Genomic DNA, 19,612 nt, shown 5'->3' with positions numbered 1-19,612 from the left:
TTTTCCCCAGATGTTACCATCTTATTAAATACAGGACATTCATCAAATGTAAGGTTTTAACATTGGAGCAATTACTGTTAACTCTGCTACAGACTTTATTCTAATTTCACCGGTTTTTCCACTAATGCCCCTGTTTTTAAGAATGAACATTTGTAGAATAATTTTAGATGTTCAGAGAACCTGCAGGGATAGACTAGTTCCCAGAAACCTCTCTCCTAGTTTCCCCTAATGCTGACGTCATATATTATAACAGAACATTGGTCAAAACTAACCTGGTGGCTCAGATGGTAAAGAATCTGCCTGCAGTGCAGGAGACCCAGGTTCCACCCCTGGATCTGGAAGATCCCCTGGAGAAGGAAAGGGCAACCCACTCCAGTATTCTTGCCTGGAGAATTCCAGGGACAGAGGAGCCTGGAAGGCTACAGTCCAAAGAGTCGGACACAACTGAGTGACTAACACAAGAAACCAACACTGGCACATGATTAACTAAACTCCAAGCTGTGTCCTTTTTTTCTGTTCCAGGCTCCAACCCCAGACAGCACACTGCATTTACCCGTCACATCTCCTTCATCTTCTCCAGGCTGTGAATGTGTCTTTCCCTGCCTTTCATCATCTTGACAAGTTTGAAGAGTCAGGCATTTTACAGAATGTCCCTCAGTTTGGGCTTGTCTGACATTTTTTTCTACATATTCCTCTGACCCAGAAATTCCAGTAATAAGAATTTATTTTACTGACATACTCCCACACCTACAAAATGAGGGACATATGAGGCTCTTTACTAGAGCATTTTTTAAATAAGAGCAAAACATGACAAATAACTGAATGACCGCCATGAAGAAATTGGTTGAATTAATTATTCCATTATAATATAATGGACAAATTCTCAAAATAATTTCACCACTGTTTAAAGAAGGACTGAGGAAGTTCGCTGTGTACTGATCTTTCAGAAATGCAAAGCAGAAAACAAGGTGTAGAACAGAATGTATAATACACTACCACTTGTGTATAAAAAGAAGAGAAACATTTATCTTAGCCTACTTCCCCGTACCCCAGCCCCAGAACCATCAATGGGGACATGGGCTTCTGTCATAGTAGCACGATTATTTCACTGCATCATTCTTTGAAGGGAAATCTGCTCATGATACCCTTCTACGACAAGTGACAATGATGGTAACTCTCTTAGACTAGGGTTTAATCTGCTTAAAATTGGAGATTACCAAGTAGCCCTTTTTAAAAAGTAATATGCTACTTAGTGGAGAGGCTGGTGTCCACAGAACTACAGAAGGGCAGGGACCTACCCCATCAACAACTGGCATGTCCAGTTTTCTGCAGATCGGCTCCCTGATGTGCCAGGTAGTACTAAATATCCCCTGCTCTGCTAACCTGAGAGTTTGGTGAGGACAGAGTGAAAGACTGTTCTATTGTGTAGAGTGAGTCTTCACAGACTGTCTGCAGAAAGATCATCTAACTCATGAAAGCCCCAGGTTTTGCTCCCCAAAGGCACTGCTTTTTCACAAGACCAAGAAATCTGGCAGCTATGTGGGAAAGACAAAGGTCTGTCTCTAAAATTCAAAATTAGCTAACAAAGAGCTTTCAGATTGCTCTTGGAACGACATGAATTGACAAGAACCGATTTCAGAAGGCTTCCACAAATCACATACAACTTACTAGGAATTTCCTTTCACAAACTGCCTGCACCATCAAATCCATTCTCCCATACATAATACCACCTTCCCTTTAAAACTCAGTTTACCCTTTACCAAGTGCTTTCAAACTTATTTCAGGTAATATAATCATGTCTTGAGTTAATAACACAGGCATTATCTGAAACCTCACTCTACTAGACCAGAGAGGGAATGGACGTGGCAAGACTGGGTCTAGAACTCAATCCACTCAGCCCTTTTCAGTGCAGGTCCTGGAGCACAGAACATGGAACCTGAACCCAGTGGCTATTTTCTCAACTTGAAATGCATTAAAAGAGAAGTTCATTCATTCATACAACGGACACCTCAGAGGATAAAGGCTTAATTCTCTAGTGGAAGCAAGAGGGTCTGCAAGGTAGGGTAGGTTAAAAACAACAACAACATTCCCCCCCGCCCCCAACACTGATTAGTCCCGATGAAATCTGATTTGCATGCAGGATGATGGTCTGGCCCAGTCATAGATCTTAGTAGAGAGGTGCCAGCTGGGCCTCCATGGAGCCTGGGGCTCTCCCTGCCAATAAATGTTTGAAAAGACTCTGCTGTTTTTCAACTGTCTCACTGGCCAACAACATGCCGCAAAACAGATGCTCTCATCATCACACTAGCAAACATTCCATGGACCAATCAAAACATTTTAGGCTTGAAAAGTGGATCTGAGTCAAAAGTCTGGCTGAATATAACCAGCATAAATGTTCCAAGCTTCAGGCCCAAGGCAAGTGAGTTAAGACTTTAAGGAAATCACATTTCAATCAAAAGAATAAAGGTTCTTTTATTCTAACAAAAGAATAAATCAATATAAGTGTTAATAAAAAGCTGAGTCTGATACTATTCTGCCTGTCCTCCCTGATATTTTCAGGGGTCAAAGTTCAAAGGGTCAGGTCAAAGTTACTGATCTACAAACTATTTGGAAGCCTAAATATGAGAATGAACTCGGTTCAGTTGGAGCTCTCAGGTATTATTCTCTTACTGTGCTCACTTAAGTCTTACATATATATTACATTAAATAAACAACATCCTGGAAGCTAGTGCGCTGTCAGAGTGTGGTCCAGGGAGCACTTGCATCAAGTCACCGGGATGATCATCTCAAATGGACTCCTCCATCCCAAGCCACCCAAGTCAGAACTGGAAATCTGCTTTTTAACCTGGCCTATTTTATTACATAGTGAAGTTTGAGAACCACTGTTCCAGACAAATTATTTAAATCAGGAAAAACTGGACATATCAGAACTAAACAAGGACAAGTGAGGAAAAAGACCAGGACAAGGAGGAAGACTCAAGAGGCTTTCAGAACAGACATGCTTGGTAAATACTGTGCATTGTTACAGGTAAAAGAACATAACCATTCATTTACTGAGACAGCCAGCCAAGTCTAAGTTCAGGACAGACAGACATGGATAGAAAAAGAGCAAGCCATGTATGAGACAGAATCCACTCCATCTTCAACCAACTCAGTGAGATAAAGATTTCTGTTTTGGATCACTCATTATTAGAGAAATGCAAATCAAAACTACAATGAGGAATAACCTCCCATCTGTCAGAATGGCCACCATGAAAAAAATCCAGAAACAATAAATTCTGGAGAGGGTATAGAGAAAAGGGAACCCTTGTGCACTGTTGGTAGGAATGAAAATTGATATAGCCATTATGGAAGACAGTATGGAGATTCCTTAAAAAATAAGGAATAAAACCACCATATGCTGCAACAATCCCACTACTGGGCATATACCCTCAGGAAACCAAAATTTAAAAAGACACATGTACCCCAATGTTCACTGCAGCACTATATACAATAGCTAGGACATGGAAGCAACTTAGATGTCTACTGACAGATGACTGGGTAAAGAAGCTGTGGTACATATACATAATGGAGTAAGACTCGGCCATAAAAAGGAATGAATCTGAGTCAATGCTAATGCGGTAGATGAACCTAGGGGCTATTATACAGAGTGAAGTAAGTCGAAAAACATTGTATATTAACACATATGTAAGAATCTAGAAAGATGGTACTGATGAATCTATTTGCAGGGCAGCAATGGAGACGCAGACATAGGGAACAGACTTATGGACACAGGGAGGCGGGTAGGAAGGAGAAGGTGGGACGAATGGAGACTAGCATGGAACCACAGACTAACATATGTAAAATAGAGAGCCAGTGGGAATGTGCAGTGTGACCAGGGAACTCAAACTGGGGCCCTGTGACAATCTAAAGGAGTGGGATGGGGTGTGAGGTGGGAGGGAGGCTCACAAGGGAGAAGCCACATGTATACTCATGGCTGATCCATGTTGATGTATGGCAGAAACCAACACAATATGGTAATTATCCTTCAATTAAATAAATTTTTAAAAAGGAATTCTGTTTTGGCATACTGTTGGTTTTCACTATATATATTAATATATTTTTCATTAAAACCCATTTCAAAAATTACTTCTGGAATCCTGCAACTCTAAAGTGACTTAAAGTGGAGAAGACTCTTGAGAGTCCCTTGGACTGCAAGGAGATCCAACCAGTCTATCCTAAGGGAAATTGGTCCAGGTGTTCACTGGAAGGACTGATGCTGAAGCTGAAACTCCAATACTTTGGCCACCTGATGCCAAGTGCTAACTCATTTCAAAAGACCCTGATGTTGGGAAAGATTGAGGGCAAGAAGAGAGGGGATGGCAGAGGATAAGATGGTTAGATGGCATCACCGACTCAATGGACATGAGTTTGGGTAAACTCCAGGAGTTGGTGATGGACAGGGAGGCCTGGCATGCTGCGGTTCATGGGGTCCCAAAGAGTCGGATACAACTGAGCAACTGAACTGAACTGAAAGTGACTTAACTGTCAAAGAGTTTTAAAATTATTCTAAATATACAACCTTGCTAAACCACGACTATACACAAAACTGTGTCAGCGAAGAGCTGACTCATTGGAAAAGACCCTGATGCTGGGAAAGATTGAAGGTAGGAAGAGAAGGGGACGACAGAGGATGAAATGGCTGGATGGCATTACTGACTCAATGGACATGAGTTTGAGCAAGCTCCAGGAGTTGGTAATGGACAGGGAGGTCTGGCGTGCTGCAGTCCATGGGGTCACAAAGAGTCGGACACGACTGAGTGACTGAACTGAACTGTACACAAAACTAGTAAAAGAATTAACACATTCCATACAGGTGTGAGGGATACTCAAGTTCACAGACACAGTCAAGCGTTGACTAGACAATGTGTACAGTGCTTTAGGCAGAGCCAAGTCCCTTTTCCCTAGGACATAACAAGATTTTCCATCTAATAATGCTTCTTGAACTCTTGACTTGAATAAAAAGATTCCAAAAGTAATTATCAATGCAGACTGGTGGTTTATAGCCAATGATTTCCCAATCTTTCAAATATTTGGTTGCACCATGGTTTCTTTTTTGTGATTGACAGGTGTTTGGTGGTCTAGTCCTCCTGGGTTTTTATCCAGGGGCTTTGCTTTTTAATACTACCTTAAGAAAGTTACATAACTGTTAAACCTCAATTTCTTCTTTCTCCCTTTTTTTCTTTCTATAAAATGCAAACCTGTAGATTTAGAGATGAACACTGATATTATGAAAGAGTAGGCACTCAATAAATGCTGTTGCCAAACCTATCATTTTTACACACAGAAGGCAAAGTCAACTAGTCTTTTATGCCATTGTTATGAGAACCCAGGAATCTCTGGTGAATTAAGTGTTAAAATCTCATTTGTATCATGACATAAAAACAATCAGAACAAGATGTGAGTTAGCTATTATTTCTGATGGTTAAAGAATAATTGTGAAATACAAACTAACCTTTATTAATTTAGATTAAAAATGTGATTCCATTCATTAAGGTTAATAAAACAATAGGAACCACAGAGGATCATAATTATGGCTCCCCATTACACCAACATGACCCTGGAAAGAATCAGAATGACACATTTAGTCCCTATCTCAGAGGCCAAATGTTTGCTGTGGATTATGTAGACCATTAAATTGAACTGTAATTTATTTCAAGGGCTGACATTTTCAAAATGACCTGATTAACTGGGATTGTCAAGCATAATGTAAAATGTTTCCAAGAGAATTACAGCTCATCTTACATTATAACTTATTTTTAACAGTTTATAGGAAGATATCTATGTACAGAAACCATTGCTGCTGCTGCTGCTAAGTCGCTTCAGTCGTGTCTGACTCTGTGCGGCCCCATAGACGGCAGCCCACCAGCCTCCCCCATCCCTGGGATTCTCCAGGCAAGAATACTGGAGTGGGTTGCCATTTCCTTCTCTAATACATGAAAGTGAAAAGTGAAAATGAAGTCGCTCAGTCGTGTCCGACTTTTCGTGACCCCATGGACTGCAGCCTACCAGGCTCCTCCGTCCATGGGATTTTCCAGGCAAGAGTATTGGAGTGGGGTGCCATTGCCTTCTCCGCAGAAACCATTAAGTATTAGCATATTATAAGGATAAAACCCACTTTCCTTAGCTCCCATCCTCAGCAATGAAGTCATTCATTCATTTTCTGAGTCAATGTACTAAGCATCAGAAGTACTAAGTGCCAGACACATGGTACTAGCTGACAGAGCTACACAGATGAAGGACACACTGACCTTGCCCTTGAGGTGCTCACAGCTCCGGACTATGCCAGCTATAAATAAATACTTTTAAGAGGTACCTTGAAGAGTATTCATGGGGTTGCAAAGAGTCGGACACGACTGAGCAACTAAACTGAACTGAACTGAAGAGTACAGTCAGTCAGTCAGTTCAGGTGCTCATTCGTGTCTGACTCTTTGTGACCCCATCGACTGTAGCACACCAGGCTTCACTGTCCATCACCAACTCCCGGAGTCCACTCAAACTCATGTCCATCGAGGCGGTGATGCCATCCAACCATCTCATCCTCTGTTGTCCCCTTCTCCTCCTGCCTTCAATATTTCCCAGCATCAGGGTCTTTTCAAATGAGTCAGCTCTTTGCATCAGGTGGCCAAAGTATTAGAGTTTCAGCTTCAATATCAGTCCTTCCTATGAATATTCAGGACTGATTTCCTTTAGGATGGACTGGTTGGATCTCCTTGCAGTCCAAGGGACTCTCAAGAGTCTTCTCCAACACCAACAGTTCAAAAGTATCAATTCTTCGGAGTTCAGCTTCCTTTATAGTTCAATTCTCACATCCATACATAACTACTGGAAAAACCATAGCCTTGACTAGACGAACCTTTTTTGACAAGGTAATGTCTCTGCTTTTTAATATGCTGTCTAGTTTGGTCATAACTTTCCTTCCAAGGAGTAAGCGTCTTTTAATTTCATGGCTGCAGTCACCATCTGCAGTGATTTTGGAGCCCCAAAAAGTCTGCCACTGTTTCCACTGTTTCCCCATCCATTTGCCATGAAGTGATGGGACTGGATGCCATAATCTTAGTTTTCTGAATGTTGAGCTTTTAGCCAACTTTTTCATTCTCCTCTTTCACTTACACGAAGAGGCTCTAGTTCTTTTTCGCTTTCTGCCGTAAGGGTGGTGTCATCTGCATATCTGAGGTTATTGATATTTCTCCCAGAAATCTTGATTCCAGCTTGTACTTCTTCCAGCCCAGCGTTTCTCATGATGTACTCTGCATATAGGTTAAATAAGCAGGGTGACAATATACAGCCTTGACGTACTCCTTTTCCTATTTGGAACCAGTCTGTTGTTCCATGTCCAGTTCTAACAGTTGCTTTCTGACCTGCATACAGGTTTTTCAAGAGGCTGGTCAGGTGGTCTGGTATTCCCATCTTTTGAAGAATCTTCCAGTTTGTTGTGCTCCACACAGTCAAAGGCTTTGGCATAGTCAATGAAGCAGAAATAGATGTTTTTCTGGAACTTTCTTGTGTTTTCAATGATCCAGCGGATGTTGGCAATTTGATCTCTGGTTCCTCTGCCTTTTCTAAAACCAGCTTGAACATCAGGAAGTTCATGGTTCATGTATTGCTGAAGCCTGGCTTGGAGAATTTTGAGCATTACTGTGCTAGCATGTGAGATGAGTACAATTGTGAGGTAGTTTGAGCATTCTTTGGCATTGCCTTTCTTGGGATTGGAATGAAAACTGACCTTTTCCAGTCCTGTGGCCAGTGCTGAGTTTTCCAAATTTGCTGGCATATTGAGTGTGGCACTTTCACAGCATCATCTTTTAGGATTTGAAATAGCTCAGCTGGAACTCCATCACCTCCCCCTCCTTCTTTACCATCTGAGCACAAGAAGCCCAGGAATACTGGAGTGGGTAGCCTATCCCTTCTCCACCAGATCTTCCCAACCCAGGAATTGAACCAGGGTGTCCTGCATTGTGGTCGAGAGGAGATACCCAACATCCAAGGTCAGAAAAACCCCGGTAAGATGGTAGGCACTGGAGCAGCTGTGAGGAGATACCCCACGTCCACGGGCAAAGGAGAAGCCCCAGCAAGGCGGTAGGAGGAGCAAATTTGCGTTTAGAATCAAACCCCATTCCTGCCAGAGATGCTCAGAGGGCTCAGACAAACCTTGTGCACACCAGGACCCAGGGAGCCCACAGAGACTGAGACAAAACTGTTTGAGCGTCTCCTGTGGAGGTCCGAGTCGGCAGTGGTCTGCCGCAGGCACAGAGGCTCTGGGTGTGGGTGTGGCATAAGCCCTCTTGGAGGAGGTTGCCATTAACCCCACCATAGAGCTGCCAGACTTACATAGGACTGGGAAATAGACTCTTGGAGGGCTCAACAGAACCTTGTGCACCAGGACCCAGGAGAAAGGAACAGTGGCCCCACAGGAGACTTGCCTGTGGGTGTTCAGGAGTCTCCAGCGAAGGCGTGGGTCAGCGTTGGCCTGCTGCAGGGTTGGGGGCACAGACTGCAGCAGTACATACAGGGGATCTGTTGAGGGAGGTCACCATTATCATCACCTCCACCATAGTTTGGCCCCAGGTTGGAGAAGACTCTTGAGAGTCCCTTGGACTGCAAGATCCAACCAGTCCATCCTAAAGGAGATCAGTCCTGGGATTTCTTTGGAAGGACTGATGCTAAAGCTGAAACTCCAGTACTTTGGCCATCTCATGTGAAGAGTTGACTCATTGGAAAAGACTCTGATGCTGGGAGGGATTGGGGGCAGGAGGAGAAGGGGATGACAGAGGATGAGATGGCTGGATGGCATCACCGACTCGATGGATGTGAGTTTGAGTGAACTCCGGGAGATGGTGATGGACAGGGAGGCCTGGCGTGCTGCAATTCATGGGGTCCCAAAGAGTCAGACATGACTGAGCGACTGAAGTGAACTGAACTGAAGCTTATCAGTCACTGAATGGCACACCCTTAAGAGGTAAGAGTGAACTGAAATAGTAGGGAGGGAACACGGCCCCACCCATCAACAGAAAATTGGATTAAAGATTTACTGAGCATGGCCCTGCCCATCAGAACAAGACCCAGTATTCCCCTCAGTCAGTCTCTCCCATCAGGAAGCTTCCAAAGCCTCTTATCCTTCTCCATCAGAGGGTAGACAGATTGAAAGCCACCATCACAGAAAACTAACCAGTCTGATCACATGGACCACAGCCTTGTCTAACACAATGAAACTATGAGCCATGCCCTGTAGGGCCACCCAAGGATGGGTCATGGTGGAGAGTTCTGACAAAACGTGGTCCACTGGAGAAGGGAATGGCAAACCACTTCAGTATTTCTGCCTTGAGAACCCCATGAACAGTATGAAGAGTACAGTAGGAGATGCAATTCATCTGTTTGAAAGAATTGGGTGAAACACAATTGAAGACAAAATATTTTAGCTGGGACTTTAAAAATAAGTAATGAGAAGGAGGACTCTGGGGACAAAAAATAGAAAGATAGTGGGAAGATAGAAGAGAGCCTTTAAGAGAGGATGATGTGTGCCCAAGAAGCAAAAGGGCTTCCCAGGTGGTGCTTGTGGTAAAGAACCTGCCTCCCAATGCTGGAGATGTGAAGAGACTTGGGTTCAATCCCTGGGTCAGGAAGAACCCTTTGAGAAAGTCAAGATAATCCACTCCAGTATTCCTGCCTGGAGAATCCCTTGTACAGAGGAGCTTGGTGGGCTACAGTCCATAGGGTCTCAGAGTTGGACACGACTGAAATGACTTGGCATGCACGCTAAAAAGCACAAAAGAGGTGTGAATGAGCCTGTGGCTGGGACCCAGGGAGAGAAAAGGAGGTGTGCAGAGGGGAATGAGGGTCAGACATCATGAAGCTGTACCAGATACGTACGGCCAAATCACACATGTTGGCTTTAGTATGTTTGGACTTCATCCCCAAACCCAAATGGGGGTCTACTTATGTTTGCGAAAAGTGTCCGCTAGATGACACACCTGAGACTTATTACAAGTCTAGTCCTGGTGGCATCTGGAGAAGAGAGAAGCAGGCCTGGAGAGAAGGTGATCTGCTGGGTGACCACTGGGATACTCTGCAGGTGAGAAATTATGGGGCTTAAATCAGGACGGTCAGGAGGGGCCAGTCTGAACAACATTTAGAACACAGATGGGTATCGTGTGGAGGATGGAGGAAGAGGATCATGACCTCAGTTGGTAGCTTGGGTGGTAAGTGAATAACAATCCACTGAAGAAGGTGATGAACAGACTGAGGTTTGAACAAGGAGACACTTCAGAGTATTCACAAAGCGAGGGGCTGGGAGTCAGGAAGTCTGATTACACTAGACTGACTTTTCTAGAGGCAGCTCTTCACTGGGAAAAATGTTATCTGCAGCTTGGGAAGGAGAAGACTAGAAAAATAAATCCGTCATCACCCTACAGGTTGTAGCTGAAACCATGGGAATGGACAGGAAAACAGCTGACCATAACAGCCTTACAATGACATTATTTAAGGGGTGAATGAAATTAGGCTCTGTCCACTTAGAAGATCCATTGTCATTAAACATGAGCATATGCAGACCAGGAGGCAAATGGCAAAGTGTATCCCAAGCACTTGTAATGTATTGGGAAGGGATCCATCACATCTCGTTTTTCCATTTGAAGGTCAAGAGAAAAAAATAGCCTGACCTAAGGGATTTCTACTACTACTCGTTTCTGCAGTATGGGCTTCCCAGGCTGAGTGGGTAAAGAATCTGCCTGAAAAGCAGGAGATGCAGGTTCGATCCCTGGAGGAGGGCATGGAAACTCACTCCTGTATTCTTGCCTGGAGAATCCCATGGACAGAGGAGCCTGCAGGGCTGCAGTCCATGGGGTTATATAGGTTAGTCTGCAGTATAGTCTCTGCCCTCATAAAACAGCAAATCGGTTACTACACAGCCGTCAAGTGCACACATCTCACTATTTATTCGGTTGGCCAAAAAGTTCATTCAGATTTTTCCATAACACTTGGTGGTAGTGACTCTGCAACAAGTCACCTCATGCAGTCCTCACAGCCACCCTTAAAAAGGCAGACAAGGTTACTGCTGTTTTACAGAGAAAGAAATCGGGACAGAGGACGTGGGCTATGTCTCCCCTACCCGAGGTCATCCAGCTACCAAAGATCTGAATGTGCAGAGTATGCCCACAGTCTAGCCACTTTATACCATTGCCTGACACGTTAATGCTCAAAATTCTCCAAGCCAGGCTTCAGCAATAAGTGAACCGTGAACTTCCAGATGTTCAAGCTGGTTTTAGAAAAGGCAGAGGAACCAGAGATCAAATTGCCAACATCTGCTGGATCATGGAAAAAGCAAGAGAGTTCCAGAAAAATATCTATTTCTGCTTTATTGACTATGCCAAAGCCTTTGACTGTGTAGAGCACAACAAACTGTGGAAAATTCTGAAATAGACGGGAATACCAGACCACCTGACCTGCCTCTTGATAAATCTGTATGCAGGTCAGGAAGCAACAGTTAGAACTGGACATGGAACAACAGACTGGTTCCAAATAGGAAAAGGAGTACGTCAAGGCTGTATATTGTAACCCTGCTTATTTAACTTATATGCAGAGTACATCATGAGAAACGCTGGGCTGGAAGAAGTACAGGCTGGAATCAAGACTGCTGGGAGAAATATCAATAACCTCAGATATGCAGATGACACCACCCTTATGGCAGAAAGTGAAGAGGAACTAAAGAGCCTCTTTGATGAAAGTGAAAGAGGAGAGTGAAAAAGTTAGCTTAAAGCTCAACATTCAGAAAACTAAGATCATGGCATTCAGTCCCATCACTTCATGGCAAACAGATGGGGAAACAGTGGAAACATTGTCAGACTTTATTTCTGGGGGCTCCAAAATCACTGCAGATGGTGACTGCAGCCATGAAATTAAAAGACGCTTACTCCTTGGAAGGAAAGTTATGACCAACCTAGATAGCATATTCAAAAGCAGAGACATCACTTTGCCAACAAAGGTCTGTCTAGTCAAGGCTATGGTTTTTCCAGTAGTTGTGTATGGATGTGAGAGTTGGACTGTGAAGAAAGCTGAACACTGAAGAACTGATGCTTTTGAACTGTGGTGTTGGAGAAGACTCTTAAGAGTCCCTTGGACTGCAAGGAGATCCAACCAGGAGATCAGTCCTGAGTGTTCTTTGGAAGGACTGATGCTGAAGCTGAAACTCCAATACTCTGGCCACCTGATGTAAAGAGGTGACTCATTTGAAAAGACCCTGGTGTTGGGAAAGATTGAGGGCAGGAGGAGGAGGGGATGACAGAGGATGAGATGGTTGGATGGCATCACCGACTCAAGGACATGGGTTTGGGTAGACTCCAGCGGTTGGTGATGGACAGGGAGGCCTGACGTGCTGCGGTTCATGGGGTTGCAAAGAGTCAGACACGACTGAGAGACTGAACTGCACTGAACTGACATGTTGAAACTGAGCAGTAAACTTTGCTACGTTAACTTCTTTCTCTTGCAACTCATGCTACCTTCAGTTAAACTGGCAGCCTCAAAAGCAGTCGTCCTGGACTGTTTCATCAGAAGGAAGATTACAGGCTTCTCTCTCCTCCTCTCATGGAAGCAAAGCCCTCCCCCAGACGCTCTGCACTGGTACTTGAGCAGTTCGATCTGACTCACCAGCAGTACTGCCACACTTCCTGAGAGGCCAGCCTTGGGTGACCGGACGATATGGACCGGCCAACCACACCTCCCGACCCTCCAAGAGCAGCAGGAAAGCCACACGCGGGCACCGGGTCCTTATCACAGATGGAGAGTGGGTGCCAACAGCCACAGCTACTTCCTGTCGGGCTAAGTGACTAACTGGAGGTGCTGAGTACCTGGGTCCACTGATCCCAGTGGGTCCACTGGGTCCACTGAGTACCTGGGTCCACTGGGATCACGGAATCGTGCCATCCACTGAAAGGTGAAAAGAGGATTCCCCCATTCAAACTGACTGAATGAGAACAGTGTTCCCTTGGTGTGTCTGCCTCGTCTTGCGGGAGGAGACTGAAACGTGAACCCCAAGGGAGGCTCCTCTCCACCTCTACTGGGTTAGAGCGAACCCTTAAATGCACACAAAAGGCCTCTTTCCTGATCTGCTGACCCTATATCCATTACATGATTTAAGGCACAGACAAAAGCAAGTTAAGTTGGTCGTCTGGATAATCAAAAGGGCAACAGTCACATTCAGTAACCTGGCAGAGAGCCTCAAGTGTCTCTGGGAGCTGGGTTGTTTCTTATCTGTGGTTTCCTTGAACTGTTTTCCTAGAACTCTCAAGTCTTTGGGGTCCCGAAGTCCCATCTGTCTTACAATTACTCTTCCATAGACAGTCCTCCTTCCTAAGGTCAGGAGAAAATGATGCCCCGGGCTAGGCATCAGGGTAAGCCAGGGGTCTGGCGCTGCTCTGCATCAGGAGGTGAAAAGAGAAGAGGAATACAGAGCCAAGGCTTCACCCCAAGTTCACCGCTCCTTGCTCCTTGACCGGGTGTGGTGGGAAGGCAGGGTGGGGGCGAACTTAAGTATGTTTAAGTGCCAGCAAATTATATTGACACTGTTTAAACTCTGATGCTGTCCACAGAAAAAGGAGCCATCTCTCCCGGAACTAGACCGAATGCCGTTTTCATCGCTGGCTGTTGCCTTTGCATTATTTATACACGTACCTACACACACACACACACACACACACACACACACACACACACACACACACACGGAAAACCGCAAAGGGCCAGGAATACAGTCTTTCAGTGAAAAGATTCCAGCAAAGTCTGAAGTGACTGCCGCCAGCAGACTGTCTAGAGCTGCAGAGAACGGGGCTCGCATGGCAGTCAGCCCACTCCATCCCACAGGCTCAGGAAGGAAAGGCAGTACTGCCTCTATCTCATGAACCCAGGACTCTTCCAGAAAAGAACTAGAAGACAGTTCAGCCTGGGGATGGGGGCACCCGGGTGATAGCGAGTACCACAGACCTGAGAGGCACCTGGTGCCCCATGGAACTGGGTCCGATGGGAAGATTAGCCCAGGATGTACCTTCTAACAACATCATGCCCTCTCCTCACAGACCACCCCCAAGGAAGTGTGATACAATTACTGCTATGGGAGAGGAACTGTCTCACCACTCTTTATCATGAGAAATGGTTCAGGAAAAAAAAATAAAATAAACAAAACCTGATGGAATTATTTAACAGGAATTCACACAATTACAATAACCAGTCTGCCCCTCTTCCCAGGAAGAGAAATGGTTTGGTCATCAGAAACTCTGCTCAGCTTAGTCAGATCAGTGCCCGGAATTCTGTGAACTTGAGGTCGAGCTGCCAAGATTCACCAGAAACATGGATAGGAGGAAGTGTTTGCACAGACACCAGAGTGAGGGGCTAACGTAGCCAGGGTGCGACTCCAGGCACCATGCAGAGAAGAAAACCAACTTGGCCGATTTCCCCCTCAACCCTGGAACATGAAAGAAAAAAAACAAAAGCTCTTACCTAGCTCTCCCCGGAGGTTGACAAGTTCTTGAGATAGGGTTTTGTTTTGTTTCAGTGCTTCCTCCCGCTGTGGAAAACACACATCAAGTTACTAATGTTTTCAAGAGGGTCCCTTTTCAGTAAAGCACACACACTCGTTATCACCAGGAAAACGAGACTCAAAATTGAGAAGCCAAGATATGAATCATTTAGGCTAAACAGTTTGTGTTGTTAAAAAAACACAGATGTCCCTTAGTTGTTAAGGAAATTCACATTGCAAAAAGTCTGTATTTTCTCAGGTTCTGCACTGAATGGCCCGTTTTAAAAATATTGACTTTGAGCCACGCTTCATTGCCAATCCCAGAACCTTTCTGCTGATGCATACTGTACTTCAGACGTAATGCACTCTCCTCCTCCAAGGGCAATTAAGGCCTCATCAGTGAAAGATAAATATTTAATGTTCTAAACATATGTACTTCATGCACTTTGTCCTATATTTGCAAATACAAAACTTTCCTTAGGAGGAGGACAGTACTTTACTTCTAAAAGGAAGACACACAAGTCTGTTATAAACCTCTGGCCAAAATAATAATAATAACCCTTTAAAGACACAGTGAAATTAATTTTACTCTGCTCCACATTATTTTCTAAGGATGATGCTATGTCCGATTGGCTCTCTAAGATGTTAGAGAAACATGTCAAAGAAAACCAGATTGCTCTTTCAGAATCCAAAAAAATTAAAAAAGCAATGATCAGTCTTGCAAAAAAGAACAATTTTCAAGTTACCAGCAACTCATAGCAAGCACACAGACACACATCCTTGTACGAATACGGCAATGAGATACAGTTTCTTAACAGGCAGACTCCCTCCCACCAGCGCGTTAAGGAAGGAGAAGGCAGAATTCACAGCTCTCTGGAAATGCCCCCGCTGGGACCGCCCAGGACCCAGCTCCTGCCGCCTTGCCGAGGCTAGATGTCCGCGCTGCGGACCGAGATCACGGGACCGACCGGCCTTTGCAGGGGAAGAGTTGCTTGTCATTCAGAGCATTTCCCTCTGCTAAGATCAGACAACCTCTGCCTGCCTTCCTGACATTCTTCCAGAAAACCGCTAGAAACAAATCCGAATTACCCTTGTTGCCGCACATGGAGGATACAGGCACATTTTGCTGCCGGAGCAGCCCATTTTCCAGCTTCAGTCTCCAACTCCCCCCACCCCCCAGCGCCGGCCGAGAAGCGCACAGGTGGCCACGCCACCCACCGGGCCGGTCCGTCTACATTCAAAGCTCCGCCAGGAGGAGCGCCATTGGTCCTTGCCCGGCCTTACTCACGTCCTGCAGGTTGGCGTGTGTGCTTCGGACGCCTCTCCTCCCAGGAGCTGATGCTGCAGCTTCTGCCTTTGGCACCGGCAGCCTGTGATTACTTAAAGCCACAGCCCTTCATTTATGAGAAACCATAGCCAGACCTTAGGCTGATCGATTGCCATTTACTTAAATATCAGCTGGTCCAGTGGAAAGAAAAACCAAGCTCCTCTGCAGTGGATAATGGAGTTATTTTCAGATGTGTGCGCCTTTTTTATTCCCCTCTCTAATTGAGGTCATTAGATGATTATTCTTGCTAATAGAAAAAGGAAATGTGTTCTTCAAAACCTTTGTGCTGAGTTATGAAAGAGGAAACAAATGGCATGTGTTGTGACTTAGAATTTAACGTGACATTGTAAAATGAATGCCTTTTCCCAGAAAAATTAGCTTGAATGCTTACAACATGGTCCACTGGCATTTTAAGAAGTGTGACCTGCTGATTTGAGAGCTGGCGATCAGATCTATTTTATGAATTTTTTTTTTTTTTTTTTTTTACTGTGTAGTCGTTTCTCACTAAAAAGGTAGGGAAGTTAACGAAACACTAGCGCTGTTGTGGACATTTAACGGTGACTGGAATTTAAGTACATTTTGGCCTTAATGGTATTCTAAACGCTTGATTTTTAAAATGCAGTATTAGGTTGTTCTGAAAACACAATTCAATGAGTCCAAGGTTTTTTAGTGAACAACAAAGGTCCGTCTAGTCAAGGCTACGGTTTTTCCAGTGGCCATGTATGGATGTGAGAGTTGGACTGTGAAGAAAGCTGAGCATCGAAGAATTGATGCTTTTGAACTGTGGTGTTGGAAAAGACTCTTGAGAGTCCCTTGGACTGCAAGGAGATCCAACCAGTCCATTCTGAAGGAGATCAGCCCTGGGTGTTCTTTGGAAGGAATGATGCTAAAGCTGAAACTCCAGTACTTTGGCTACCTCATGCGAAGAGTTGACTCATTGGAAAAGACTCTGATGCTGGGAGGGATTGCGGGCAGGAGGAAAAGAGGACGACAGAGGATGAGATGTCTGGATGGCATCACCGACTCAATGGATGTGAGTTTGAGTGAACTCCAGGAGTTGGTGATGGACAGGGAGGCCTGGCGTGCTGCGATTCATGGGGTTGCAAAGAGTCGGACACGACTGAGCTACTGAACTGAACTGAACTGAATGAGTTTCCTGATGTAGAAATCAAAGTTTGAGGGAAATCAAGCTGGATGAAATGGGGAGATGAATAAAAATATCTATACTACAAAATTAAGTTGGTATAAAATTTCCAGGGATAATTTTGTGAAAATTTTCACATCCTATCACAAGTATCTACCAGGCAATCTTTTTGCTTATTAAAGGGGCCTTGGGGGCAAGTAGTTGAAATCCAAGGTTGGTTGGATCGCTGATGTGGAACCTGTGAGTACTGAGGACCAGCTGTACTACATCATTTTATATGAGGGACCTGGGTGTCCATGGATTCTGGCATCTGTTGTTGGGGTGTGCACGGGGGGAGGACTGTCCGGGAACCAACCTTGCAGATACCAAGGGTTGACTGTACCCATATGGACATTCCCCCAACTCTACTGCACTCAACCTGCCTCAATGCCCAGAAGCTGGGATCTCCCTGGTGGTCCAGTGGTTTAAGACTTTGCCTTCCAATGTAGGGGGTACACGTTCAATCCCTGGTTGGGAAGCTAAGATCCCACATGCTTCTCAGCCAAAACACCAAAACATAAAACAGAAACAATATTGTAATACATTCAATAAAAACTTTAAAAATAGTCCACATTAAGAAAACAATGCCCAGAAGTCATCAGTATCTTCCAACCTCTGGCAATCCCAGTGATAACAACAGAACAATTCATGAAGTCATTTTAGACTCTTCTTTAATGGGCTGTACCAAAGTCAGTCCGTTCTTTCTTCTGAATGTGTCTTGAATCCATTGCATTTTCTATTAATACTGCCTCCATTCTAATCCTGATCCTTGCCAACCCCATCCTGAACTATGGAAAGCCTTCCTCCACACTGTTTTGCAGAGGATTAGTAGATTTTCATCCCATATTCTTGGTGCATATAAGTATCCTTGCTCAATGAGAGCCCTCCATTGAGTGTATAAAGAATAAACTTCCAGAGGCAGCTCACTCTCTGAGCCTGCCCATGTGTCTCTCCAAATGTACTCTTTTCCTAGTAAACACTTCAGTTGTTTCACTAAAAAAAAAAAAAAAAAAAAAAATCCATGAACCTCAAATCACCCAGCTCCTGTTTAGACGACCCACTCCGCTTCTGAGCCGGGCTTGCCATGTACATCCCATCTCTACAAGCTGGAATGCCTGGTCTTCTGTAATTGACCCATCTTATAAGCCTTCAGGGAATACTAACAGTCAATCATAGATACCACTGCCTTCCCCCACATGCCTAGACAGGACATTTATCCTTCTGAATCGGTTGGCAAGTTATTACTCAGTACCAATTAATGAAGTACCATTCCAGATGCTGGGGAAAATAAAGAAAAATGTTGAAGACATGGGAACAATGTCTGAAAAAAGCTTGGGGGCTATGTAGAGCTAAAACATCCAGGCCCCATAATTCAAGGCTGCTGCTGTTGCTAAGTCGCTTCAGTCGTGTCTGACTCTGTGTGACCCCATAGACGGAAGCCCACTAGGCTCCCCCGTCCCTGGGATTCTCCAGGCAAGAACACTGGAGTGGGTTGCCATTTCCTTCTCCAATGCATGAAAGCGAAAAGTGAAAATGAAGTCGCTCAGTCCTGCCCGACTCTTAGCGACCCCATGGACTGCAGCCTACCAGGCTCCTCCGTCCATGGGATTTTCCAGGCAAGAGTACTGGAATGGGCTGCCATTGCCTTCTCCGTAATTCAAGGCAGATGACCTCATACGAGGGACCACGGTACTGGATAATGGAAAAACAAAGGGCTTTTGATCCTACATGAGACGCCGACCACAGTGCCCATATCATGATAAGCATATGTTCAGTGTTCGTTTCTGTCTGACTCTCCTGGGAGCTTGCCCTTTAAGACATTTACCCTTTGTAGATGACAAAATGCATTTTGTCACTTAGATATTGATTGCCTGTTTCTTTTTGTTTAGCTGCTCATATATCAGTGTTTCTGTCTTAGACCTTTATGGTCCAGATAACAAGATTATTTAATTGTCTTTGTATTGTAATATGCAGAATTTCACACAATGTGGTGGGAGGGTGGAGAGGGAGGTGGGAATCTGGTTGGAAAAAAATGCTTTTATGCTCATGCATTACAGATATGAAGTGCTCCAAGCGGGGAGGGGGAATGAACTCACCATAATTTAATTAGGATTCCCCGGGACACAGGCACTTAGTCTCTGGCTGTCGTCCCATTGGTGAGCCTCAATGTGCTAGCTTGGGAGCAGTCAACAGCACAAGGGACTTTGCAGCAAAGAGCCAGGTCTGATGGCTCAGACGTAGGCTCTCTGTGACCTCCTCCATCCCCACTACTACACAATGAATTGTGTCCACTTTTCTGGGTCTCAGACATTTTTACTTTTAGAGCGCTAGTGTCATTCAAAATTCATCTTTGTTTAGGTGCCACTTTGGGTTAGATTCCACTTTCAAAAATATCGGAGGCACACCACATACTGGTTAGATGTTTGGGGGCAGGCGGTGGGGTGTACCTGGAAACTTTTATGGAGAAATTGGGATTACTGCCATCAACACTGTCCTTCACTTGGCCAGTATGCACAGAACGCTTAACAGCTATGCAAGGATAAACCAAGAATCAGAA

General features: G+C 44.7%; 1 protein-coding gene across 9 annotated transcripts in view; it reads right to left on the bottom strand.

The window, feature by feature from the left end:
- Positions 1-19,612, bottom strand: part of MTUS1 (microtubule associated scaffold protein 1) — a 187,219-nt gene that overhangs the window by 19,071 nt on the left and 148,536 nt on the right. For 8 of the 9 annotated variants that reach the window (XM_070781593.1, XM_070781596.1, XM_070781595.1 and 5 more), the window contains one exon: positions 14,527-14,593. In XM_070781593.1, the coding sequence (XP_070637694.1) occupies positions 14,527-14,593 (67 nt within the window). Of the gene's footprint in view, positions 1-14,526; positions 14,594-15,634; positions 15,849-19,612 lie in introns of those variants that run through there. The other variant, XM_070781594.1, reaches the window with a different exon arrangement.

Source organism: Bos indicus, chromosome 27, assembly GCF_029378745.1.
Source record: "Bos indicus isolate NIAB-ARS_2022 breed Sahiwal x Tharparkar chromosome 27, NIAB-ARS_B.indTharparkar_mat_pri_1.0, whole genome shotgun sequence".
NCBI classification, from domain to species: domain Eukaryota; kingdom Metazoa; phylum Chordata; class Mammalia; order Artiodactyla; family Bovidae; genus Bos; species Bos indicus.
Note: the sequence above shows the minus strand (reverse complement) of the source record. Positions and strands in the feature narration are given on the sequence as shown.